Source organism: Berghia stephanieae, chromosome 5 (genome assembly GCF_034508935.2).
Source record: "Berghia stephanieae isolate SIO BIC M18660-M18661 chromosome 5, UCSD_Bste_1.3, whole genome shotgun sequence".
Classification (NCBI taxonomy): Eukaryota; Metazoa; Mollusca; class Gastropoda; order Nudibranchia; family Aeolidiidae; genus Berghia; species Berghia stephanieae.
In genome coordinates, this window is record NC_088364.1 from 24,762,237 (window position 1) to 24,790,152 (window position 27,916).

A 27,916-nucleotide genomic window follows, 5' to 3' on the forward strand; every position below is an offset into this window, starting at 1 on the left:
TCTGCTGATCCCTCAAACATATCAGAGACCCTATAACTATGAAGTTGTTCTCTTAACATTTTTTTGTTTTGTTTTCTTTCTTTTTTTTTTTCTTTTGTTTGTTTGTTTTGTTTCGTTTTTCTCCCGACTCGTATTGTTACGTACAAGGAATGCACAAGGCAATACATTTTGACATCTCACTGTGTTCTAAATCAAAATAATAATATTAAAAGTGAGTAATAGTAAATAAATATAAAATTTAAAAAAATGTTAAATGTCGTTCAAACTTTTCAAGTCACTAGGAATGGTGTCAACGTGTTGAAGTTGAAAATTAAGAATTTGTTTGTCAAGGGAGTACCCAAAAAAAAATGAAAAAAAAAAGAAAGAAAGAGAGAAAATAATATGCCTAGAAAGGAGCTTGAACACCTAACCCACCTTACCCCGGTTCCAGTTACGCTGTGCTAAATCAGCCGGCCACCTCGCCTTCTCACGCTCAGTCAAATAGTTCAGCCTGTATAATTATAATCTCTTCCGGTGGACTGAATACACAGTTCCTATTAAATATCGAAAGAGTCCAAATTCGAACTCTTCATGGAAAAATGGATATTAACAAGGAACCCCATCATTCACGTAGAAGGTAAAGAACGACTATACACTTTCGCTTTTTACTTTCAGTTTTCTAGAAGACGAAAATATATCTAACTTGTTACAAATTAAGCTTCAACTGTTTGCGCCTCCTTTATATTTTTCTATTTTACTACATCACCCAATTTCACGATGGGGGGTACTGTCACTGACAAAATCAAAGGTTCACAATCAGTAGTAATAATAATATTAGTGACAGTCAGTTTACTGATGCTGGTTACTGAACTGAACTGATGACTTACTAGTCTACTGTCTACTACTAAGTCTACGCCTAAGACCAAGTTTTTATAAATTAAAGTTTATTAGTATTTATTAGTATTAGACGTCTAGTATCCTATTAATTATTATCTAGACGTCTAGTTTCGTCAGTTAAATGAAGCTTCATGCCGTCGCCAACGTTCAATTAGTAAAATGGATGACAACAGAAAACAGATATCTAAGACTAAGACCCAAACCAATGGACAACTAATAAGCGTATGTATCTGGAGGTTGATTTTTGCTAATTTTTCCTTTTTGATTGTAATTATTCAAAATATTCTCAGACTCAAGACATGGATGAAATAGTTTTTGTTTAATGAAAAAGAATAGTTGACCATATGATGAACTTGATAGAGAGATCTTATTCAAAAAGATGCGCCCTCATTTAGACCAACCTCGATGCCAATATATGTCTTCACTTCAAAGAGTAATCTTTTTGCGAAAAACATGTGTAATATATTTAAAACCTTACGTTCTTCAGCTTTCTTTATAAAAGTATAGCTTTACTTTTGGAAGAACTTCCAATTACATGCACCACTCAGGAAAGATGTGCGATTACACACCAAGTGCCACAGTCATAGGTTATATATAATGCATATAGATGTTTATTAAGCAATAATAATTATTCAAACTTGAAATAACCGAGAGTCGTATATTTCAATATGTAATATTTATGACAATTAAGACTTTTTACATAAAAGTTAAAAGGAAGCATAGAAATAACCATTAATATTAATATAGATAATATCAGCAAGAGATGCTTTGAAAGACCTATTAATTAGTAAATGATTAAAATCATAGTTTAAAATATAAGATAGAATTAATGTGAAAGGATTTAATTAAATGCAAAGAATAAAAAATTATAAGAGCCTATAATATTAATTACTTCCGTTCGGAGATTTTTGTCATTTGGCAAATATCTGGAGGAAAAATTTATTATAACAAAAAATTCCCCGAAATGTTCTGCTGCTTTCTAGTGGCCATAAAGACTTGTTTAATACTCAGTCGACTCTGCTTAATTGCACAACCTCGGGAGTTCAGGTACTCGATTAAGCGAAGAAGCTAAACAAATATCATCTAAACACCAGCTTTCATGTACCATTCATGTAGGACCTTCACTTGTGAGTTTTCTATGGGCTTGGGACCGTGATGTTCTAGACATGACCATTTATTTATTTATTTATTTATTTGGGTTGGGTTTGTATTGTTTTGTTTGTTTCGTTTTTTGGGGGTTTTTTGTAATTTTCTTTCTTTTTTTTTTTATCTTTTCTTTTTCATGTTTTATTGACAACAAAATGTGACATTATTGTTTGTTAGAACAGTAGTCGCAAGGGTTGAGTGCTTTCTATTCTGTGCAAGCTGTTTATAAACCTTTGTTTCCAATCTTGCCAATGTAGATCATCTGTCAAGCATTCTTCTTGGATGAAGTGGTGTAGTTTGTCTACCATGTCAAGTTTTTCAGTGTGTGTGTCACATTCCGATGACACATCCTCATCTTCATTATCTAGGCATTGTCTTTTGTGTGGCTGAACGGAGTCCAGTGGTTTCTGATATGTCAGTTCACCGCTGATTGGTATATTGTTGTCCATTGTGTTATGTATTGACCGAATGCTTTGGCCGAAAAGTTGTGTGGAACAGGAACAGCATTATTGATTTCATATGGCTGTTGGTTGTCTCTCCAATCAAGGTGTAGCAATTAAGTGGAGAAGGTGTGCGATTAAACGGAGCGATTATATAGATAAAATTTAGTTTTTTGGGAATGTGTAGTGTGTAAGCAGAGTGTGCGATTAAGTGGAGTGAACTGTAGTAATATTTCAGCTACTTTCAATTGTTAATTTGGCTCCATTTATGTAATACAGATAATATCTGGGATACCACTACAGCGAAACTTTCAAAGATGGCCGCACAGCTGTATCTCGACTGCAAATCTAAATGGATAAAGTTGTTGAAAACAAGCCGTTTTTCTGGTCAAAGTTTGTTTTTACCTTTGGATAAATATCACTTTAACCAGGGTTCCCGCGGCCACCTTAAATTCAAGGACTCCTTGAAAAGTCCTTGATTTTGGATTGACTGAGAAAATCTCCTTGAAAACTCATTCATCATCAGTACCTACCACCACCACATCATCATCACTACCACCACTATTACAACCATAACACCATCACCACCACTGCCAACGTGAAAACAGCAGCCTATCATTATCAATTGATTACCACCACTACTACAGCCACCACCACCGCCATATCATCATCATCATCACTACTGCCACTTCTAAAAGAACTAATCACACCACCACATCATCATCGTCACTACCACCATCACTACCTGCACATCATTATCACTACTACAACCATCATCATCATATCATCATCATTAGCACTACCACCACCACCACCAATTCATCATTACTTTCACTATCAACACTACTACTACAACCACCACAACCATTATCATTACAACTGCCACTAGTACAACCACCACCATATCACTATCCTATCATCACTACTACAACCACCCTCATATCATCATCCCTACCACCACTGCTGTAACCACCACCACATCAACATCCCTACCACCACAACTACTACAACAACCACCACATCACCATCCCTACTGCCACTATTACAACAATCACCACCACACCATCATCCCCACCACTTCTACTACAATTTCCACTACCACAACAACTACAACCACCACTGAATCACCATCCCTGCCACAGTACATACATATCTTTATTACTTTTCTGCTTTTTTCAGTCTTCAATGATTAGGTCATTTTTGGCTGGATCTCTTAGCGGAACAATCTCTTGTATGGTGCTCCAGCCTTTAGAACTTGTAAAGACAAGACTTCAGAAATCTTCGAATTTGGGGTAAACTGTTATTTATCTTGGGCATTCTAATAGCTCAGTTTTGTAAGAACTTAACTTACAAGCAAAGCATTGATTGCAGTACCAAACTGAATTCAATTTTTTTTTTATGATTTGCTATCCCAACCAATGAAAGCCCATACTTGTACTTGTTGATTGGCTTGATTGACTGACCAATGATGCCAATTCCATCTGGGCCTAATGTTGAGTATGAGAATAGATATGAAATACAAGATGCACGTGAAGTATTATTTTTACTATTGAATGCTGCCTTTTGGCATAATGATGTATTATGCATACAGAGATAAAGTCTGGTTCCATGAGGTATATTTCTTGAATTGCTTTAAATTAATATTTATTTCCATTGTCCTCCTATTTGACATTTTCAAATAATCAGAAGAAAAGCACATAAATGATCCTGAGCTTAAAAAGACAAAAATAAACGTATTTTTTATGTTTTAAATAGCACTTTGATAAAGTATATGACATTTTTATTCATTTCTGTAGATGGAAGAGAAACTCTTTAATAAATTGATATTGTATAATATATTAACAGAGTATTGAAATAGTATTAATATTTTATGTATTTCTTCTCAGGTCCAAACGTGGAATGTTCAGTATAGTGGCAGACGTCATTAGGCAAGAGAAAATCTGGAGTTTGTGGAATGGACTTGTACCAGTAAGACTTTGTCTAAGATTAAAATTTTGAACAAAGTTTTTTACCACTCTTGATTTATTTATTTTTTATTATTATTATCATTATTATTATTATTATTATTATTATTATTATTATTATTATTATTATTATTATTATCAAGATCTCAAAAAATGTCAAATACATGTAGAAACAACAACCGAAGAACTGATATCAACAACCACAAGGAAACATCCAACTGCCTCAGCACCTTAACACACATGATGACATTCTAAAGCTAAGAACACTTGCACTAGACAGAGATTAATGGAGGCAGATTACATAGAAACAGACTGACTCGAAGTGACGCACACGTTCACGGCAAGCGTCCATAGAGACTGCACAGCCATATTTATTATTATTATTATTATTATTATTATTATTATTATTATTATTATTATTATTATTATTATTATTATTATTATTATTATTATTATTACTATTATTATTTGTTTTTTGCTTTGTTTTATCAAGAGCTTGCCTTATTGTGCTTATGTATTTTTTTTCTCTTTGGTTTAAAATTCGGACAAATCTTAATACCAGATAAGAACTTTGAGATGTTTGGGTTGTTTGTTTTTTTTTTTTGGGGGGGGGTGGATTATTAAATTTTCTAGTAATTATTATTATTTTAAAATTAATGATCATTGTTATGAGACCATAAAATTGTCTCACTAACTACTTGAAGCAGTAAAGAAAAATGTCTATCACAGCCGAAGTACAAAGGATACTAATTTAATGCTATTATATCGAATCCTTACTGGACACGTAAGCATTGCATTTATCTTCAATTATGAAACGGTGACAATATTGGATTGGATTGGAAAATTCTTCAAAATTTATCATGTTTTAAGATTCATGAATGTGAACTAGGGATGATGTGACCATCCACTGAGTTACATGCATAGTACTGATTTGAGGCTGCGTAATTTCATTTTTTTGACTTTCAACATGAAAAGATATGTGTATTAAGTAATTCAAATAATTATAGAAATGATATAGCTTTCATAAGTTTTTCTTTGTTGAATATTATTGCAAAATAACCAGTACTGAGAGACAGGCACCAAATGAAATTTGAGAGTGTTGAATAAGTGTGGATACGGCATTAAGTTTTTGAACACATTAAATTCTTTGAGAAACTTTTTTTAAAATCATTTTGTTTTTGTATTCAGCCCATAGAATCTAATTAAAATGAAATTCTTCCTTATTTCTTCAAACATTTTAATGTTATCGTATATTAACCTTTTGTTCAGCCTCAAATAGGATTTGTAACTATTTTATTCAAATTTTCATTTTTCCAAATTCTAGTCCTTGTACAGAACAGTTCCTGGAATTGGTATCTACTTCACTACCCTTCATGGAGTTATGTCTACATTTGGGTAGGTTTACATTAAATCCACTCCTTGGAGCTTGTTTGAAGAGAAATTCTAAGGCCTATCGTCGAACTACATGGGACAGATGGAAAAGTTAGACGAATCCGTGTTTCAATGAATACCTGAACAGGTGATCACGGCTGAAAGACAAGAACAACAAACTGATGTAGCCTACTGTCATGGGTCTCAAATTTCCGCTATTTAGAGGATTTCCGCTATTTCAAGTCCTCTGCTATTTTCTTCAGCTTGGTGCCCTCAGTAGTAGTATTTATACATCTTCAAAAATCATTGTAAATAGTCTGGTTGCAAGGGACTTATCCATGTTTATTAGTTCTTTTTCCTTTTTATAGTAGATTTGTATGTTAATAATTCTATGTTTTACCAGTACTGTCATTATTGAAGGCATATTGCTCCACTTTATTTATAGTAAAATGCGCATTCTGCAGAAGCTGTAAAATATTCTTCCTTTTTAAAAAATTTGAATTGAGACCTATGTCATTTACAATTATAGGATATCAATGTTTGCAAATTCTGGTTTCATAGATTCATGCTTGTTTGTTGACAAAATAGCGAATGCCATTCACTGCTGATTTACTCGCTTAGACAAAACACACACCACCACGTCATACAACATGGCACGTGGGATAACATGGGAGATGGAAGCAGTAAGAATGGAAGGGGAAGACACTTGTTTACACGGAAAATTATAGCCCGAGTTCATAGCTATCCGGTGCTTTACACCAGAAACAATCAACCCTACAGGTCCTGAACATCACTCACAATTTTAACACAGACGATTGGAAAAAAAAAAAGCATGGCATTTTCAGATGTTGCTATACAATTACTTCATTAGTGTGTCAACATATTGTGATAAATACTCACAAACTGTAGGTCTGATTGTTTTGGGTCACGCAAGCAATTAAGATTGATAAACCTGAGATTGACCAAAAATATATGTCACATTACAAGGTGGTGAATATGAAATGAGAATGAAAAGTGAGGTGCTGTTGTCCTCAAGGAAATAAATTATTCCATTAGTATCGAAATCCAACTCACAATAATTTTTATCTCTATTTTCTCGATCTTTGTCTTGTTTCATGACTTCATTTTAAAATATTTTTAGGGGTGGGGGTGGGGACATTTCAAGCTGTCACAGCACAACATGACTAGCTCTCTCTTTCTCTCTCTCTCTCTCTCTCTCTCTCTCTCTCTCTCTCTCTCTCTCTCTCTCTCTCTCTCTCTCTCTCTCTCTCTCTCTCTCTCTCTCTCTCTCTCTCTGTGTTTGTGTGTTTAATTTGTTGAAACCGTGAAACCGTTCATGGATGCTGTGAAATATTTACTAAGACAAAAAAGGACATGATTTGGGTATTCTATCATTGTTCGTTGAATGCGTATTCAACAAAGGCATCTTGCACTGTATGCAATCCAGCACGGTTTCCTCGAACTCATCTGAATGTCCCCAATTTTTTCCCTATTATTCTTGATACCTTCCTCGAACTAATTTTTACCTCAAACACGTCTTCAAACTAATTTCTCCCAGCGAACGTAATAAAAATCTAATTGATTAAAAAGTTTTGTTTATTTTTAAATGCGTCCGATGATTTCCACCTCTGATGATTTACTATGACATTGAATGTTACAAATGAGTGTATCGTGTGTATCTACCGACACTGCAGGTTTGTGTATACAATATGATACACACACACACAATCATCGGTTCGCATAACCGACACCTCTCTGCTTATTCTGATCACATCGCCATTCTTTCTAATTTTAATGCCGTGTGCCATGATTTGCTAATGGTTAGCTACAACGGTAAATGAATGTTGAGAAACAGCATCTCCATTCCCTCGCCCCCCCCCCCTCACACACACACACACACACACACACACACACACCTTGCAACATGTCATCAATAAAGTAGATAAAGAATAAAGAGTTGAATTTATTCATCACCAAGTGGAAATATATCTTAAGGTCTATTCCAAGGGAAGACTGAAATAACCTAGGTGTTAGCCGCAGCACAGCGCCACAAATTGAACCAGGGAGAGGTGGCTTGCTGAAGGTAAACAGGTGCCAACAGCAGAGCTCAGACCTGGGTGTTCTGGTTGGAATCCCAATGCTTTATCCATCTGTCCATCTCACCCCTTCTTTTTTTAAATGAAGCCCTGAGATTCTCTCCGCAAATCCATGCCATTTTAATTTACGGATAATGAAAAACAAAGTAGAGGAAAACAAACATTAGAATAAAATGAGTCTTTCCGAGCCATAAGGCACATTGAGCCAGAGTTATCTTGATTTCTATAGTATTAAACGGACAGTGGCGATGGCTTGCTACCTTTTTGAAAAGAACTCTAGTCTATCACAAAGTACATTCTATCAGATCTAACAGACACAGCTACCCAATCACTGCTGGGTGGACAGGGGGTTAGAAAGAAATCTCACCTGCAGCTTAGGTTGATAACAGTCCTGTTGTTTATCATGTGAATGTTCTCATAACTGTTCCTTTGGTATTTTCAAGCCTGGCCTCAACCCTACCAATTAATCTCACCAATGATTTGAAACTACTTATGAACAACACACTACTTCATTTGCAAACTGAAATTGGTATTCTCATGCTCATAGATAAAAGCCATATGTATGCCTTCACCACACTCCTAAGTATACAACAAAGTTGCTGGTTATAAGAACTAGTGAGTCATATAATGCATTTTATTTTTCCAGGTCTGATAATCCTCATCCAGTGGAATCGATGGTAATCGGTGCATCTTGTCGCAGCTTCGCTGGTGTTATGGTATTGCCTTTCACTGTCATGAAAACAAGATATGAGGTAAGTTTGCTAAGTAAATATTTGGAATAGTAAGTATAATTCATATTTTTGAAGAGAACTTTCTTTACTTAGAGCTTGATAACTGCAATTCAATTAAATTTTTTAGCACACATCATCTATATAAATGTGACTTTAATTTTTTTTTAAAGCCTTCTTAGTGTTTTCCTTTTTACTGTTACTGGAATGACCTAAAAGTGTTGCATGCATTGTTAAATCCCTTAGAAAAGCAAACAAAACAAATATTATTTATGTTTTGTGTTGTTGCTGTTTTAGTCCTGACTCAGCCATTTTATCTTTTATAAGATATGTATATATTATATCGTGAGAATTTAAAACGTCTCTGGCTTTTATCAAAACTGTTCAATGTCTTTTCGTTTCTGCACTATTGTTATATATAAAAATACTTCTTTTTCTCTAAGAGTGGTGAGTTCAATTACAAAAGTCTCATTCATGCCCTTAGGACAACTCATTCAAAGGAAGGAATAAAAGGTGAGTTACTTTTAATCACAGCCAAAGAATTTATCTTTATTGGGAGAGAGAGAGAGAGAGAGAGAGAGAGAGAGAGAGAGAGAGAGAGAGAGAGAGAGGAGCTCATGCAGACAGAAGGCTAAAAGTATTTAAAATGAGAGCATGAGCCATCACAATAGATTGGCTTTACTTCGATGCAATGGAAAATGAATCGAATAGCTGGTATAAAACTTGTTAATGGTAAGTTTATTCCTCATTTTGATGTCAAATTCCTCATATTTCCCTTTTTGATTCATCAAAGCAGAGATTCAGGGTAGGAAGCTCTGGAATAAAAATCACAGGCACTTATTTCTTTTAATTGATATACAACGATCAAAATCGGTCCAGTAATTAAGTTTATAGGTGTGCGCCAATTAATTTATTAACCGATCTCCATTGTAAATTTTACTTTAATAGATTTAAAAACATGCATTGTGTTTTGCGATGGATGAATCACAAAATCAAAAAGCATTTTACACACAGGCATGACTGACTATGGAAATTAAGTTTGCCCAGGACAAATCTTTTGAGCAATTAATGGTCAAAATACCCAGTAATAAAGTCTGTAGGTGCACACACGCGCACACACACACACACAAAAATTGTTGAAATTGTTATTAATCATCATATTATTATTCAGAGCGAATTCCTTTAAATGGCATCATGAGACCATTTTTGAAAGAATTCAAAATACAACGAGTCTTTAGATAATTTTTATATGAAAAAGGTCATGAGATAAGTTATATTGCTTATTGTACATAAACAAATAAAATTTATTCATTCTATTCGTACATCATAATATGAGAGTTCTTTGTCAGCAGCAATCTTGTTGATATTAATTGAAGTAAAATTTTGGTTTCTAGTCTAAGCTTTGACTGAGCTTTTTAAATATTAATTTGAAGACTCACAGGGCTAATTTGAAATTTACATTCAGTACCACACTTATCTATATTGCAGGATTATACAGTGGGTTGACACCAACCTTGATGAGGGATGTGCCTTATGCTGGATTATACCTTATGTTCTACACAAAGCTCAAGTATCTTACATCTGGTGAGTTTGCTGAATAAACATGGTTATCACTGTTATTAGAAAGGTCATTGAACTGTAACTTGCAGAGACAATGAAATCAAAATCAAGAGAATCGACTTTGCAAAGTACAACAAAGGGAAAGGTACGGGTGAGACCAAGTACCCACTACACTCGAGTAAGCACTCGATCAATTATATGATTGACAAAGGTTCCAATGATATTCATTTATTAGAAAGATCCATAAATATTTCAAATATAATGCTTTAAACTTTAAATCCGAAGGAAAAAACAAGTATGAAGAAACATTTGTTGATGTTATGAAAACAATTGATTTTATTAGTTTTGAAATTTTTCAGAGTTTGAAAAGTTAGACTCTTTCTGGCCCCCTAAGTATCTTTCTTATATGTTTTATTTTAGCTCTTGGCTCTTCTTTATTCTGTTCATCTCTTTTCGTCATAGACACAAGTGCCTATTCTACCCTTTATTAAAATCTTAAACATCTGAAAGTGGAAATGTTTTGTTAATTAAATTTCAAAACTACCTTTACTTATAGAGTGTAGTATCTAAATTTCATACTTATTTAAGAATGAGCATTTTTGGCCCAATATCAATCTGAATTCAGAATCTCAGACAAATTGTCAGGCAAGACTGTTATAGGATGGAAAAGATTATTTAATTTTAGGCGAGGTCTCAATTGGATTGACATCTGAGGCAGTAAACCTAGAGGCAAAGACAATTGTAAAACTTCTTCAAATCAGGGTGAATGAGACAGAGATAACAAATATTGAGGTTTTGTTGGAAATGAAAACCATGGTTAAATGATTGCTGATTTGGCAAAGCCCATCAGATGTTGAACAAGCTAGTTTTGAGAATTGAGCAAATAAAGGTGAAAAATCGTTATCTACATGATTTTCATTTTTTCACTTCATAGTTTTTATTATCTATCCAACTACATTCTCACAAAAGGATTTTACAATTTCAAGATAAGAAGATAATTTAAGATAATTTTTTTTTCTGACCTCTATCAAAGAGAAATATTTTCAAAATTTACCCAAAGTCTGCCTCTAGGGTAGAGGATTTCAATTCAGCGCTAAAAACTGAAATTTTTACCAAACTCCAACATAATACATTTCATTCTTCTTGTCGTTTTTCGCTCCTTGAAATGCAAGTAAGTGTGCATGAGTACAAGCAACCACTGCGCTTAGCTATAAACAAAACGAATAATACATTTTTAAAAAGTCCAACATTGCATTTTTCTTTAAATTTTATAGTATATTTTACAATATAATATATCCGAAAGTCAATATCAATATCTGAAAAAGAAAATTAAATTACAAACGACATAACTAAGATAGTGGGGACCGTTAGGAACAAATATCATACAAATTGTGCAAATGCTGGTGAAAGATGATATTTTGCATGATGAAGAATAAATTTTGATGTAGAACCACTCTGAGAGAATTTCTGATTAAACACAAGGGCTCTCTGAAAAGCGGAAAAATTGTGGTATATTGTTTACATTACTGACAGGACTGATGGCTGTGTTTTGCAAATCAAACAAACTACTTCACTTTTTTATTTAAAAAAAAAAAAAAAAAAAAGAACTTAAATTCATACTACCGCAAACAATTATGTCGCGTAATCAGAATCTATTGGCCAGAGACAATTATAAATACTGATCTCTATGAAAAAAACAGGGTCCAACGCCTGAGTACAATAATAAAAGAACAGCGATGGAGGCTATTTGGTCACATCTTACGTCGAGAAGATAACATCCAAGCCCAAACTGCAATGACAGAATATTTCCTTCATGGCAACAAATATGTAGGGAGACCACCAACATCAATAGTAACTACCCTGAACCAGGATCTCTCTACATATCAGAAATTTCTGGATTCAGATGAGGCCGAATTAATCCCTGAAGAACTAAGAAATACTGCAGTACCCTCTGTACTAAAGTCACAACAAGATTTTGACAGCCTCAAAACTCTGGCCCAGGACCGTGACCAATGGAAACAATTAACAACATGGATGGAGAGAGCAGCTATACTCATCGACCATGACTTAATCACACAATTCTCAGCAAGCATCATTCAGACTGCGAAGCTTACCACTACTACTACTTCACTTTTTGTCACACATATCTACTTGATCAGTGTTTAATCTTAAGATTCTATTCTCATGAAAAATGAACTTAAGTAGAATAGGGCGAAAATATCTTCTATTCTAATGACATTCTTTTGCAGTTATAAACTTGGGTTCATCAGACCTAGTTTTCCGTGTTACTTCCAGATATTAACAAGCAGAACAGTCAAATTTATATTTAGAGACTGCCAAATATGACAGGCTTGCACTAAAAAACTTTTTTTTGTCTGCCACATCATCTCCAATAAATTATATAAATCATGTGAAATAAAAAGATGCTGCAATTATGTTAGATTGTAAACCTTCTTCACCTCAGATATTGATATTGTATTGTAGTTTTGCAGCATATTTAAATCTTATTCCTCCTATACTATAATATTGCATGAAGCAGACAAAAGTATAATCATCATCATTAGTTATTCAGTCTGCTTTGCCATACTGCCCCTATTAATAACAACAAGAGATGAAGTGAGTAGGAAAGTGCCCGAAGACAAAAGAGAATAAAAATTTCTCGGCGGCGATGGGGGTTCGAAACTGCGACCTTACTGGTATGACAACTCCGCCTGGCCGAGGAGAGCGTGACTCTACTGTATGAGCTATCCACGATCCCAAAAAAGATCGTCTCTAACCCTAGTCATTATTAGAGCCCTCTCTTCCCGACTACTTGAGTCACAGGTTCAACACACACAACCGCCGTGAAGTTAGTTGGCCAGCATTTAAGCTTAATAGCCAATATTCTCAACACAAACATATAACATAGAAACAATTGAGACATTGAGTATGCTCCGGTATTTGGGGTGAATTTTTAATTCAGAAACGTGAGTGGAGCAGGCACTTATGTTGATAACAACAAGAGAATTGAATTAAAAATTTGCCCCCTATTAGATGTCCAATTTTACTAGCCATTTCATAAGGTCCTTCACTGCCAATAGTCAAGTACTCATTCATATCATAGGAGAGTGGTTAATGCATGCAAAGTTCTAAATTTTGGCCATCATCGTACTCAACACCACAACTTGTGTGAAAAGACATGACACAGCCAATGCGACACAATGTTATCATTATAATTGGATAGCAATATAGAGGTCTCTTTCATACAAATAATTAACATTGAGTCAGTTTTATCTCAGCAATTCGAACTTGTGTAGCACCTACACTACAAAAAAAGTGAAGATTTGTCCCTAAGATTTCCAAAATGTGTGCATGGTACTTGTTTTCCTAGCCCATATAAAGGATGTTCTGCCACATGCTTGCACCATTTCTGTATTCAACAAACACAACATGATATTGGCCAAATTTGAAGCCAATATACCTCTGATATTAGCATATAATGTCAACTAGAATAAAATGTTGAAATTATAATTTTTTTTGGTAATATTTTGATTTTGGGTGTTTACTGTGTGCCCTTTTTTTGTTGAAATTTCATTTCATTTAAAGGCAACAGGTCTGCACTTACAGATGCTCGAAAGAAAGGAGGGCAAAAGGGGCTAATTCAAACAGAGACCAGAGATATATGCAAGAGCAATCCACCTGTGTGTAGTGTGAAGCCACCTAAAATTTGCACCCTGACTCTAGCATAGAGGAGCATATTCAGACAGCTGAAAATCTATATCACTCCATGGATTAATGGATGGCAAAAGATACATGATTTACAGAATAAGGAAATAATCTCTCACAAAAATATTAATCCATCTGAGTGTATCCTCATAGCAAAAAGACTCCTGATATGACACAGACAAAGTGATGTGGTCTCATAACAAAAGAAGGACGCTTAGCCATGTGGTAAACAAAATTGATATATGCGGATGAATAGATAGTACAGTTATGAAAATGGTTTAGGCAGCTAAGTGCCCCCCCCCCCCCTGCCCTGAGAGGAATTCTATGTATTAGAAGCTGTGAGTGGATATTCACCTTTCCAAACCCCTTATTCAGTCAATACCAAAATATTTGATTGATAGCACATCTAATTTTCAAATATCCTTTCTCATTCAGAAACAAAAATATTTTATTGGTCAGCGAAATTGTGCAGACAAATTTAATTTCAACTGTCATTTTCCCAATTTTAGTCTCTTAGATCATTTATTTAACTTAGGGGATAGAGATTGCTTCAGATATACGCGATTGAAAATTTATAGTAGGTACTTGATTATAAAGTCTGACTTATTTTGTTGCTAAATGGTCTACAAAGATTTTAGAACCATAAAATTACCTAGTGTCTAGTCTTTTTCCGGTTTGAAAAAAAAAAGAATGATTTTGAAAATAAAAGCTCACATAATATAAGTAAATAGTGTTGGGGATTTTTTTGGGGGGAGGGGGGGGGGAGCATGAAATGACCTTAATTTGACATTTTTTGTAATTTTATAAAACTTTTAAAATAATATCATTAACCTCTTCTAAAAGTTTTATTTTTGTTTGATGTCAGCAGGGTGTAAGGATAGATTCAGAGAGCTTTGCATAAAAATATATGTCCTGGATGTACAAATTTTTGCTTATATTGGAGTTGGGTAATTTAGGAAGTTTTAAATCCAGATTATCCATATGTTATTCAGCTGGAATGGAAATATGTGAATCTGAAAATGAAAATGCAGGCAAAATAGAGCCACATTTTGAGGTTTTTCCATTTTTTAAAAGAGATATAAGCAACCCTAAGGCACTTTGAGTTGGTACTTTAATACGTTGCACCAACAGATTAACCATCCACATGCATAATATTAGGCCATTATTATTTTTAAAATACTGAAAAACTGATTATTACTAAAATCAAGAGAACTTTTTTCCCCACGAACTAATATCGATGAGTTTATAGTATATTCACCAGAGCAAAATGTGCAACCAAATATGTCACAATTAGCTTGGTACTTGGTACCAATTTCCTCCCAATTACTCACTTTATTTTTTTCCCTAAATCTACTGGACTATTTCAGATATCTCTGGTCAGTATAACATTGTCTTTAATTTTTGCAATGGAGTTCTGGCTGCTTGTCTCTCGTCTTCAATTACTCAGCCTGCAGATGTGATCAAAACTCATATGCAACTCTATCCAAGGGAATTTGGCCGCGTAAAAAATGCTGTGATCCATATTTATCGGGTAATTTATGTTTCTTAATTTTTTTAAAAGCTGGCACATTTTTAAGATATCATGGTTCAATTAGAATATAAGTGCGATTAGTGATTATGTACATTTCTGATTTTAGTATTGCTGATTTTTCTCCTTTTTTTCATATTCATATTGTTAATCACAAAAACAACATAATGAACACTTGTATAATTATTTAAATTTAAATTTATTTTTTTTAATTGGGGGGGGGGTAGCTGCCAAAAATAATAATAATGATAATGATAATAATAATTATTATTATTATTATAATAATAAATGAGCATTTGCTACAATAATAACATTACCTTTGAGTTCAATCATTCCCCCCTCTCAGATATCTCCTGTCAAAAATTAAGAAAACCTCTCTCCTTCTGCTTGGTTTATGACATAATATGTAGTTGTATTTTCTTCAGGAGAGTGGGTTGATTGGATTCCAAAGAGGCTTTGTCCCACGGACACTACGACGAACACTTATGTCTGCAACAACCTGGAGTGTTTATGAAGAGGTAACACTTTATCATTTTTTAAAAATTCTTACAAGAATGATATTTCATGTGGGTTGTATCAAACGAAGAAACCACTAATCTGGCAAAATCAAGGGAAGACAATGGGGCAGTCCATGTTAAATTGCCAAATGCCAGGGCTATTGGTCAGTACTGTCTAGTGTACTGATTGATGTGCCCTAGTGCTTGTTTGTCAATGCTGATCAATACATCCTCCTAAAGCATCTTTTTTTTTATATATGAACTAGATAATCTAATAATATTCCTTTGATACTTCCTCTGTATTTGGGCATTTGTGTCTATGAGAAAAAGAAAAATTTGGTGCATTGAAATTCCATGCAGACTGATAGGAAAATCAGCACAGAATTGCAATTTTTTTTTTACTTGTTCTCTGATATTTTTTTTTTATATGAATCAATTCAATACGATTAAATGGTCAATACGGTTTCATTTGTAACTAGTCTCATTGACTAGTGTAAAATCTCACAAGAGTAAAACAAAAACTATTAAAAACAGCTAATATACTTCCACATGGTATTTTTCTTTTATAGGATGATTTAAAATCCTGAGATAATGCATTTTTATGAAATTGTGAACCGCAGAAGGAAAAATAATTAATTTGTAATTTTAATACAACTTCATACCTCATATTGTAAGCACACTGAATACCCACTGTAAACACATTGTGGTCATCAACATGACTTTTTTGATTGATAATTAATTATGACCACATTTGGTGAGAGTCTATAAACGGAGACCACTGTTCTACAACCACCACCACATCATCTTGGATAAGACTACTAGTGCAACTACCACCACCAACACCACTGCAACATCATCATCACTACCACAAGTACCACCCACTCATCATCATCACCACCACTGCAACCACGGTGACATCATCATCACAACCACTACTACGACAAAATACCCACACATCATCATTACCAGTTCTACAACAAACACCACATCACCATCACTACCATTAAAACTATAACCACAAATACCACATCATCATCACTACAAGTACTACAACAATCATCACCACATCATCACCACCACCACTACTAATGCAACCATAATCACCACATCATCATCACTACTACAGACCTGCCAACCAGTACGATTTCGCGTATTTTAGTACGATTTTTTAACCTAAATATGCGGATACGATTCCAAAGAAGATATGTGATGTGAATGATATTAATGATACATTTGATGCATTGATACACACATGTTGTACACTAACTGTTGACAGTGTTTCTGAATGAATGATGCATCACATTTAGTACTATAGTTATCATTTCAGTTGCTTATATGATGCCGGTTTTCACCAATATTTTTCTCATACATTTTTGAAGATTTGCATAGAATTATGATATAAGATTATTTTATACTTTAAATAGTCTCAGACCACATTTAAGCTTTTGCCACTTATTAAATAGAAAATTCTAAGTGAAAATTTAATTGAACCAACATCTTTGACTATGAAGCCTTTAATTAAAAACTGTATTGCTAATAAGCTTAAACATAAATGGGTTATTTCCCTTTATAATAACTAAAATTACTCTATTTTAATTTATAAAATTTATAATGATCATTTTTTTTCTTCATTATTTTGTACGAGTCTTAAATTACAAAGTGGGCACCTTAATGAACGGTATTTGGTTCAAAATGAATTCTCTAGAACCATTTTAGAGGTATTTAACTTGTCTTTGCATATTACATACTTGCAATAGTATTAGTAATATATAGTACCGTGTAGTAAAAGTAGTAGTAATAGTAGTAGGAGTAGTAGTAATGGTAGTGAATGCTAAAAAAAAAAGAAGAGAGAGAGAGAGAGAGAGAGAGAGAGAGAGAGAGAGAGAGAGAGAGAGAGAGAGATGGATCTTTAAATAACATATATGGAAAATATCTTGCTACTGTTGCAAAATGTCATCTATTGAATTGAAGACACTCTCCCAGATATTTTATCTCAAAACTTACTCATAACTGATGTACTGGGCTAGCAGATATCACCATCACAAATTCATTTGGTACATCAGCATCTCTTACCATCACCATTGTGGCATCATCACTGCCACAACCACAACCATATCACTTCTACCACCACCGCCACCACAGCTTCATCATCATCACCACCACCACTAGAGCACCATCGCTACAACAACCACCACTTCTTCCATTGACACTAGCATCAATGCTACCAACATGTTAAGGGTCTTTTGGTCATTTCTTTGAGTGTTTCGAAAGCAATTTCCTTTGATATTGCAATTTCTGAGCCTTTTACTAATTTAAAATGGTCATTGAGTTTTAGTTTCTCAATAAATCGATAATTTTGTAGTCACTAGAGATTGCTTGAATTATGCACTTTTCATCCTGGGAAGGTTGGCAGGTCTGCACTACTACTGCAACTACTATTCCCACATCATCATGACCACCATTATTGTTACAACCATCACCGTCGCCACTACATCATCATCACTACCATTACTCCTACAATCACTACCACATCATTACGACCACTACTACTAAAACCAGCAATAAATCATCATCACTACAACTACTATTACTACAACCACCATCACATCATCATCATCACAACTTTTACTGTGCCACTACCACAACCACCACATCATCATCTCTACCACTACTACTACTACAACCACCAACACAATATCTATCATTACCACTGCTACAACCACCATCACATCATTATCACTACCACCACTACTGCAATCACCATCATTAGGTTTTGGAGCTTTATTTATTTTGTAAAAAAGAGGTTGTGGAATGGCATTTGATATTGTGTTTAAATATCTTATAGTCCTAAATAGATACAATTTTGAATGCAGAAACTCCTGTTTCAGTCTTGAAATTTCCCTAAGTGGTATCCAAACTTCTGTGAGCTCAATATTAAACTGGCGTCTGTAAGATTGGTGAAGTCAAAGCATTTAGATTCTTTTTTTTTTATGGTTTATACTAATGCTACTGCCTGATCAACAAGCTGAAACAATCAACTGTTTAGGTTCTTTAATTAGATTATTTCAAATTTCAAAAGATGCACTAAATGATGTATACTTGCGATCAAAAGAAAGTATACACATTTAAAATCGTCGTTACTTTTTTATCCATTGGCGTAGGCTAATAATTTTCCACTGAGTTGTTTACCATTAGCCTTTCTGTGTATCGATAGTTGATGTTTTTGTTTTTGACCTGAAATTCGCTCACCACGTCGCGCACATGCTAAAATGACCTTTTAGCCCCTTACTGTGGACAGGGAGTGTGTAGATTATTTTTTTTGCCATCCGTGTCTTTTTGAAACATTTTCAAGGCAGGAAAACACAATGAAAATTACAATCAATTAATCTATGCGATGCCACAACTTAGTTTAGAACTGCACGTGCACGTGCCATTGGTCATCTTCTTGCTGGACAGTCTGTGACCAATGTCTCAAGAATGTTTACTATCACAAGGAGAACTGTATATATGTTAGTGGATCGATTTGAAATGACACAAACAGTAAGGGACCGAGATCAAACTGGCAAATCACGAGTAACAACACAAGGTGGGGGCCGTTTTATGCGCACCCTATATCTACGAGATCGTTTTAGGATGGCGAGTGAAACTGCGCGTTCATTCCCAGGTACACGAATTAGTCGACATACTGTTCATCACAGACTTAGAGAGCATGACAATATCGCAAGATGCCCATTGGGTCGACCACTTCTTAGAGCATATCACCGGTTGGCCCGTCTTCATTGGACAATGCATGCATGGTCACTTGTTCTCTTCTAAGATGAATCACGCTTTGTGATGGAAGAAATGACGGTAGATTACGATTATACCAAAGATCACACGAGCGCTTTCACGATTCTTGTGTCTTGGAATCCCCAAACAGAGGATATGGACAAGTCATGGTGTGGGGTGGAATGGGTAGAGACTGTAGAACACTTCTAGTCCAAGTAAATGTATCCCTACAGCACATTTTACAACCCCATGTTATTCCATTTTTTCATGAGAATCCTAATTTTTCATTCCAACCCGACAATGTACCATCCCACCAAGCTATTGTAACAAGGGATTTTATAGCAGCAAATAATGTGAACATTATCAGCCCATGGCCTGCAATATCCCCCGATCTAAATCCGATAGAACATGTGTGGAACATAATCGGCCACCAAGTTCGTTCATTAGACCCTGCACCACAAAATGAACAACTGTTCCACGCCATAAGAACAGCTTGGGATAACATTCCTCAACACCAGCTGGCCAGATTGACCAATTCCATGCGTAAGGAGATGCAGTGCTGTGATTGGAACGAACGGGGAATTTACTCGTTACTGATTGAATTAGATTCACCTTCACTTCAAATTAAATGAACACAAGTAGATTTATTAAAATGTCATTGTTTTTCAAAATTATAGCGTATGTTTTAACGTAACTTCCCTTTTTGAAGATCATGTTTTAAAAAGTCTATGTTGCATACAAGATCAATCATAAATGTTACAAAGATAAATGATAGTACTTTGATCACACATAGCTTTTAAATAAACCATAATAATATTTCATACCAATTTTGTAGGTAAAACAAGTGTATACTTTCTTTTGATCACTAGTATATAAAGGTTTTCAAAGAGTTGTCTGACCATCTGCAGGATGTTGTTCAACACTCTATTCTGAATATAAGTACTTTCGGACTGAATACTATACAAAATAGCTTTAACTTTGATGCTGAGTCGTTATATTTGAACATGTCTGACATAATTTGTTTTTTAAAATATTTTTTGTTTAATAAGGTACCCGTCAGAAAAGCAGAAAAGAACATAATCAAAAAACAAGGGGAAGTTCTAAGCTATGATAATCGTTTTATTTACTAAAGCTTGTACCTCAAAAGTAATTATTAGTAGCAATACTATAAGTAAAGGTGTGAAGACGAAGAACGTTGAACTCAGTGCCTTGTGCTCACTTATAGCAGAGAAGGAGAGGCAACTAAACTAAATTCTCTATAATGGCAGAACAAGAAGAGAATATGGATGTACACAACATTAATTTGACATTGTGTGGAGTTGTAATAATTGTAAACTAAGTTAATTCATATGCTTTTTATTATCAGCTATTTTGTTGGTGACAAAAAGACTACTTTAATAGGGTACCTTTTGTAGAGTGACTCTGTGGAGTGGCGCTATTTAAATGTATTATATTACTATTATTATTATTTATTGTTAGTGGTTTCATTATTAACTCACCTCCGTGCTGTCCACTCTCCAAGAGATTTTTGGTCCTTTTCAAAATTGAAAAAATAAATACTCGGTTACCCAATCTACAAGAAAATTATCATGTGCATAGTTTTATTTAACTTTTTAAAATATAAAAACAGCAGTTTTAATAATATGCATATAATTTGTCTCATATGAAAAAAAAAAAGTAATGATGGGATAAATGTAGCCACATTCAAATACCGAGATAGCCGGTGTTAGGGTTGAGTGAGTCAAGTCTTCAGATGGTGGTCAGATTTTAAAAGTTTGATTTGTATGACACCCTTTTGCAGTAACACTTGTAATGCTCATAAATCACAACTGACTTGGCACAAACATTCTTTGTCGCGTTTCTCTACTGGCTTTTCCTGTAGCAAACTTTTCAGTGTTTTGTACAGTGCAACCAGCTTATAATAACATTGTTGGCACTGGTGATTTTATGTTGTTAAAACTGAATGTCTCTGGTGTCTGATAATTACATAAAATAAAGAAAAAGTGAAGGTAAAATGCAAGGCAGTAAATCATAATCACGAGGGGATTTTTTTTGGTGCAAGTCTTTTCATTTAAGAGCCATTAAAACTTGTGATCATGGATTAATTACAGCTCTGACGTAAAATTCAGTAAAAGGTGTGAAATAATGAAATAGTGTTTTATAAAATTAATCCTCATCACTTTGTTATCTAATCTTCATTGGCAATTTGTTATGTACATGAAGCATCTATTCAAGAACGAAGGACGATATTTTTTATATGAACATTTTATTTAGTTTAACACAATTACTACAAGGAACAAGCACATGTGCTCAGAACGACATGTAGTCAACGTTAGACATACAGACTAGATGGGTAAAATGCTTTTGTCTTTGATAAAACAGTATAGGCTAATGCATCAACGGGCACTTAACAATTGACATTACAATACAGATTGTTTTACATTCATAGCATGACTCTTAGAAGAATCATGCCATGTCTTGTTACTTAGATCAAATCAAGTGAACATAAAAAATAAAATAGTAATGGTAATTTTAGAATAGTTTTTAACATTCTTTTTTATATTTTTTTTCCTTTATTTTTTACATGTTTCACAAATATAGCCGCAGATTATACTGCTTTATAAATGAAATTCTAATATCCAATTGATTACAGAAAATAATGCTTAACTTCAGTTTCAAACAGTTGTGCCAAAAAGAAAAGAAAAGAAAAAAAAACTGAAAGGTCTCAAAATTTGGGCCATTTTTGTTTATTTGCCTGATATATTTTGGTCATTAGTGGTTCACTTTCACTATTTTCCAGGTCATGAGAAAGTACCATAAAGATCGGAGGTGATGAAGACCTGCTCATGCCCAAGGTGACTGGATTATCCGATGGTTCTAGTCTAGTGATCAGCATATGGCAAAAACGCAGCGAATTTGAGATTATGACTGATAATGCTTATCAGTTCACTTATTTAATTTGTAATGCTAAATTTGATATTCATAACTTCCAGTATATTCAGAAATGTTTGAAATGATGAAAAAACATTTAACATATTATGCTACTTATTTTTGTTGTTGACACTCTAGTAGAGGATTTTAAGTTATTTTAATCAAGAATTTACATTTATAACGCTTTCAAGTAACCATAAATTTTCTTGAATTTTTCTAACTATACATCAGAGCCATGGCAAGAATGTGTTACTTGTTATAAACACTGCAGTATTTTGATGCTGTACATGGCTAACCACCAGCTATTTTGTATTTGTGGAGATTCTGGCAACGTGGACATCAAAATGTTAAGAGCTGGGCTGATGAAAATGCATGTTGTAAGTGACACAGAGGTCATAATTCTGGCATTCATGATTACAACATGATCTACAGTTTGTTAGAGTGATTTTAACGATAAATTCAATTCATTTCATTATGACATAAAACCAAAATGTCACGGTATTTCATATTTGGTTTCAAACTCAAAGAAAGATACCTTTCTGGGTGGGGTCCCTTGACCTTCCATGGTGTGCAGGAGCTCACTTTCTGTCTTCTATCCCCTTATATCTGTTTTCCGAGTTGCTTTGCCTTGGAGTGGGATTGCTTGGTTTTGTCCTGGTTATTGTCGCTTCAGCCATAATGGCATCGACAAAGACTAGTTTAGAGGTTGAGCGGTATCAAGACTGAGTATGGGTGATATTGGTACTGACCTTGCCATTAATTTCTGTACCCCGAGAAGCTAAGTATCGATACCTGCATATTAAAGAGGACAGGGGTGAAGTCTAGTCAGAGATGGTACCAGCATTTCTTGGTAACTATACTGAGAATTTCTGATATTACTTTGGCTTTCAATAATTAAGCTTGTCAGAAATGCTCACCACAATCACCTACTGGGTGCGAGACTGTCTGCCTGTCTTAGCAATCTGCCCTGGCCAATTCCATTGTCTTTGTGAAGAGCCAAGACTGGATGACAGTAGATGTGACTGAGCCCTCTCTTTCTCTATTTAACAGCTGACTTCAAGATTCTGATCAATGACAATTCATGGGGAGTCGTTGGACAATAATCTTTTTTTATTGGTTGCTACTTTACCTCACAGCGAAATATCTGCATTTTCACAGGATAGCCAATAATACATTAAGTTTTTTTTGGTGTATTTATTTTTCTTGTTTTTAGATCAATGACTACTGATATCAATATAAACCAAAGTCAATATTACAGTCTATCGGTAAAACCTATGTCGATATATATCTTTATTTACTAATGTCATCTAGCAACAACAAAAAAGGCAACTTTTAATGTCATGTCGATATAAGTGCAAGAAATGAAGTGAGTAGGAAAGTGCCAGAAGACAAAGAGAATAAAAATTTCGCGGCAAAGGGGGCTCGAACACGCGACCTTACAAGTATGACAACTCCACCTGGCCGGGGAGAGCATATCGCTACTGCCAGAGCTATCCAACACTCAAAACAAAAAAAAGTCGTATCAAACTCTGTGTCTATCTTGAACCGCTCTCCCTGACTTCTTGGGGTCATGGGTTCAACACATAAACGCTGCGAATTTTGTTAGCCAGCATTTAAGCTTAATAGCGATATTCTCAACACAAACATAACATAGAAAAGATTGAGACATTGAGTTAGCTCCGGCATTTGGTGTGCATATTAATTCAGAAAAGTGAGTGGAGCAGGCACTTATGTTGATAATAACAAGAAATGAAGTAGGAAAGTGTGGCTATGTGGTCTTGTGGTATGACACTCGCTTTCGGATCTGAAGTTCCTGGGTTCAAGCCTCGCTCAGCGCATAGTTGAGTCCTTGGAAAAGGCACTTTATTCACATTCACTCACCATACTCAGGTGTACAATGAGTACCTGGCTGTTAACAGCGTTGTCTCTGTCCGAAATATTGTAATATTGCCTAACAGGCGTCATGTCTCGTCCTAAATGTTAAGTGTTGTTGTTGGCCAGGGACCCCTTGTAAAGCGCTTTGAACATGTTTAGTGGATATTGCGCTATATAAAAGCTCAATTTTAATTTTTAAAGTGGCAGAAGACAATGGAGAATAATATGGCTATTAATTAAAGGAATTTTAGCATTTTATGGCAGTGTTTCAAAATACTGTCGATCTTCGACTTTTCAGATGTTTTGTTATTCCCACCCCAGGCTGGCAAACAGTAGCGTAGTACACTGATAATGCATGTGTCATAAAACAGAAAAAGCAACATAGTGTCCAAAGTCACCCCTTTGATTAATACATTCTCTTTTTAAGCTTATTGATGACATAGTTGGACTGTTTTGTCCACTCCAGCTTCTTGTATTCTTTTAGTCTTTCAACAATTTCATCTTTTATAATAATGGTGTCCATCTCCAGCTGCTCTAAAGTCAATGGTCATTTCTTTTGGCACCTACCAACAAATTTGGATATAGATTGTGTGTGTAGTTTACAATATCAACATCTGTGATGATTAAAGCTGAATGCTATGTCGTCTGTATATTTTAAGATAATGGTATTAGAAAAATTGCTCACAGTCATAATTTGTGTGTGTGTGTGTGTATGACTGATTATGTCTAAAAACCTGCCCACTTTTAGTGTAGTGTGGCATCTACTGCATCTTTCATTCTCCGTCGCAAAATTTTGTCGAAAAACTTCCCATGTATGGAGGGAAGTGTAATGCCATGATAATTGTCGCAATCACTAATTTCTCCTTTTTTTGGTAATTTGATAATGTGGGTACTTCCTCCTCCTTTGTAGGGGTATAGCATTGCATCACATTGAGGTCTGTTATGTTGTTTTTATTCTGAAGCGTGCTGTCATCAATCTTAATCCATGTGCCTCCCAACCAATCAATGCTTCCTGAGCTTCATTTAATAACATGATGCCTACTTCCTCAGTGTGGACAGCGTTCTCCTCTTCGTGTCCCAAGAATGTATAGCAGGTTTCCTGAAGATAATCTTCTTTGTCAAGCCTGCAGCCACATTGTTTCACTAATCTGTCATGGCAGTTTTTTGCATCGCTTGCGACCGCAAAAAATGGCCAACAAATCGCTGATTTGCATTGCCCGGCCGCAAAATTTACAATTTTTTGCAAATTTTCGAGATTTTGGCCAAAAAAAATATTTTTAAAAATTTAGTGGTGACCAGTGATGATAATCTTCCGCGGATTTTTTCATAAATGTTCCGTTGTTTTTGTCATGTCAAACATTTTCTGCTAAGTGGCAGTTCATGAAAAAAAAATATGCCTTCTATCATTTTTTGACACCTCTGCTCAGTTGCATGAATTTTGGTGACACTCCTTTATTTATGACGTTAGTCTAGACACACTGGCGCCAAATGTCAAAAGTAGAACAAGACACATGGTGGCCATGGATGAGAAGATGATCGAAAGGGAAGGGGATGGAGCAAATGGGTGTAAATATTTATGTACCTTTTAGCTGTAGCATGATAGTACATTTGGCGATTTTATAAGTTTTATAAGCCTGTCTTTTTTTTTTTCTTCCTTTATTATTTTTTTGTTTGATTGTTCTGAATTTGTTAACAGTTATTCAATACAACTTGTGTCTAATAATTATTAAACAATTTTTTAAAAATAAATTCATAAATTCTCTCTCTCTCTCTCTCTCTCTCTCTCTCTCTCTCTCTCTCTCTCTCTCTCTCTCTCTCTCTCTCTCTCTCTCTCTCTCTCTCTTTTTTTTTTTTTTTTTTTTTTGATATTATGTTTATAGATATCATTTGGTAATAGAATAATAAGTTAGGCTGGTCGATTTAAGAAATGATTGTTTAAAGGCCAATTTAAATTTGCTTTGTTGATGGAATATGTTTTGCAATTAATTAAAGATTCTTATTTATAAGCTGCATCATCACAAGGTTGCAATAATACAGACACTAACCGGGTTTGTTATGTAAAAACAAATACCTCCTAGTCTTTTGGCCAAAAGTTATCATAATCACTTGATATAATGGGCGACATTATAGGCTCTAAAATGTTGGAAATGACACACAATTCATTAAATTATATTTACAAACGGTCAGGATGTGTCTAATGATCAGAAGTGCTTTAGGACTAATAACATATTAAATAACTATGAATAGCTATGTTATATTTGCATTAGATTTGGGTTTGACTGACGGGCTAGTAGATTTTCCTCCTTTTTGACAAATTTTCATTATCGTCACTGGGGGACCTGTGCTTGTGTCAGGATGAAACAGTTAGATAATCTAAAAATAAGTACACTGATAGCGTGTTCTTCCTTTTTCTTGGGTGCGTTAATTGTAATTCTAGAACTTTTTACTATATCCCATTTTCTTCCTTTTTACTGGCGCTGATATGACCTTACATTTGTTGCAAGCGCCGTGAAACGCTTAAAAACAGACATATACCTTTCTCTATCATAAACAAATTATGGGTTTTTAGGAAAATTAATCGAAACTTTTTGCAAAATGTTTGCAAATTTTGCTGTTTTTAGCTTGCAAAATTTGGGATTTTTTGGGGGGGGGCAAAAAACCGCCATGTCAGACTAATGCCAAGAAGTGCAATGTTGTAGTTTCGCATCTTTACAACTATCTGTGCTACTTTTCCTGTTTCGTACATTGTTTTTACATTCCATGCAGCCAGAATGGTTGTTTCTCTGGTTAATAGAAGGGTTTCGATCTTATTGAAAGTTGAAATTAATAACCGCAAACGTTTTTAATATATCACAAGCACGCAAATTCCTCAACCTGTGTTGTTTTAAAATGGGAAAAAATATTATAGATAGTTTGGTTGTGGTTTTATGGAATAGGCATGCATGACATCAGTGCCGTAGAACAGACAGAGAAATCTTCAAGCTTGGATATCTTGGAAACGAACAATAATTTCCTCTCTTTTTTTATTTAAAGGAAAAAATTCTTCCATTCAAATGTTTACATTTATTTTATTTTTTAAAATGCGAAATTGAATAAACAATATTCCGTTTTTCTATGTCGAATCTGTTTCTTTCTCTTTGCTTTTTTTTTTTTTTTACTTTCTGATAAAATTAAAATGGTAACCTGTTGATATTTATTGAAGGAGAGAGAGAGAGAGAGAGAGAGAGAGAGAGAGAGAGAGTCTGTGTATGCGTGTGTCCATAGGCCTAGGTTAGCAACTATCAGCCAGTCATAATGATGCATGGATATGACCCCTGCTAGTAAAATATGACTCATTATTATGTGATTTAGCAACTTGCTACGGCTAAAAACAAGTTTTGTGAATAAGAAAAACAAGTTTTCAAATTTAGCAGGATGCTAAAGTGAAAACA

At 34.5% G+C, this 27,916-nt stretch overlaps 1 protein-coding gene across 2 annotated transcripts; it reads left to right on the forward strand.

The window, feature by feature from the left end:
- The first annotated feature begins 512 nt into the window (after positions 1 to 512).
- LOC144972640 (mitochondrial glycine transporter-like) lies at positions 513 to 27,607 on the forward strand. Of its 2 annotated transcripts, none has more exons than XM_078914109.1 (10): positions 513 to 616; positions 3,642 to 3,754; positions 4,349 to 4,430; positions 5,751 to 5,821; positions 8,540 to 8,645; positions 9,065 to 9,134; positions 10,110 to 10,205; positions 15,254 to 15,417; positions 15,840 to 15,932; positions 22,480 to 27,607. In XM_078914109.1, the coding sequence occupies exons 2-10, from the start codon at positions 3,648 to 3,650 to the stop codon at positions 22,510 to 22,512; spliced, it is 822 nt and encodes a 273-aa protein (XP_078770235.1). In that variant the 5' UTR covers positions 513 to 616; positions 3,642 to 3,647; the 3' UTR covers positions 22,513 to 27,607. The 2 variants fall into 2 exon arrangements, with proteins under 2 accessions (XP_078770235.1, XP_078770234.1); XM_078914108.1 differs by lacking the exon at positions 513 to 616 and adding an exon at positions 632 to 1,098.
- Positions 27,608 to 27,916: the final 309 nt, after the last annotated feature.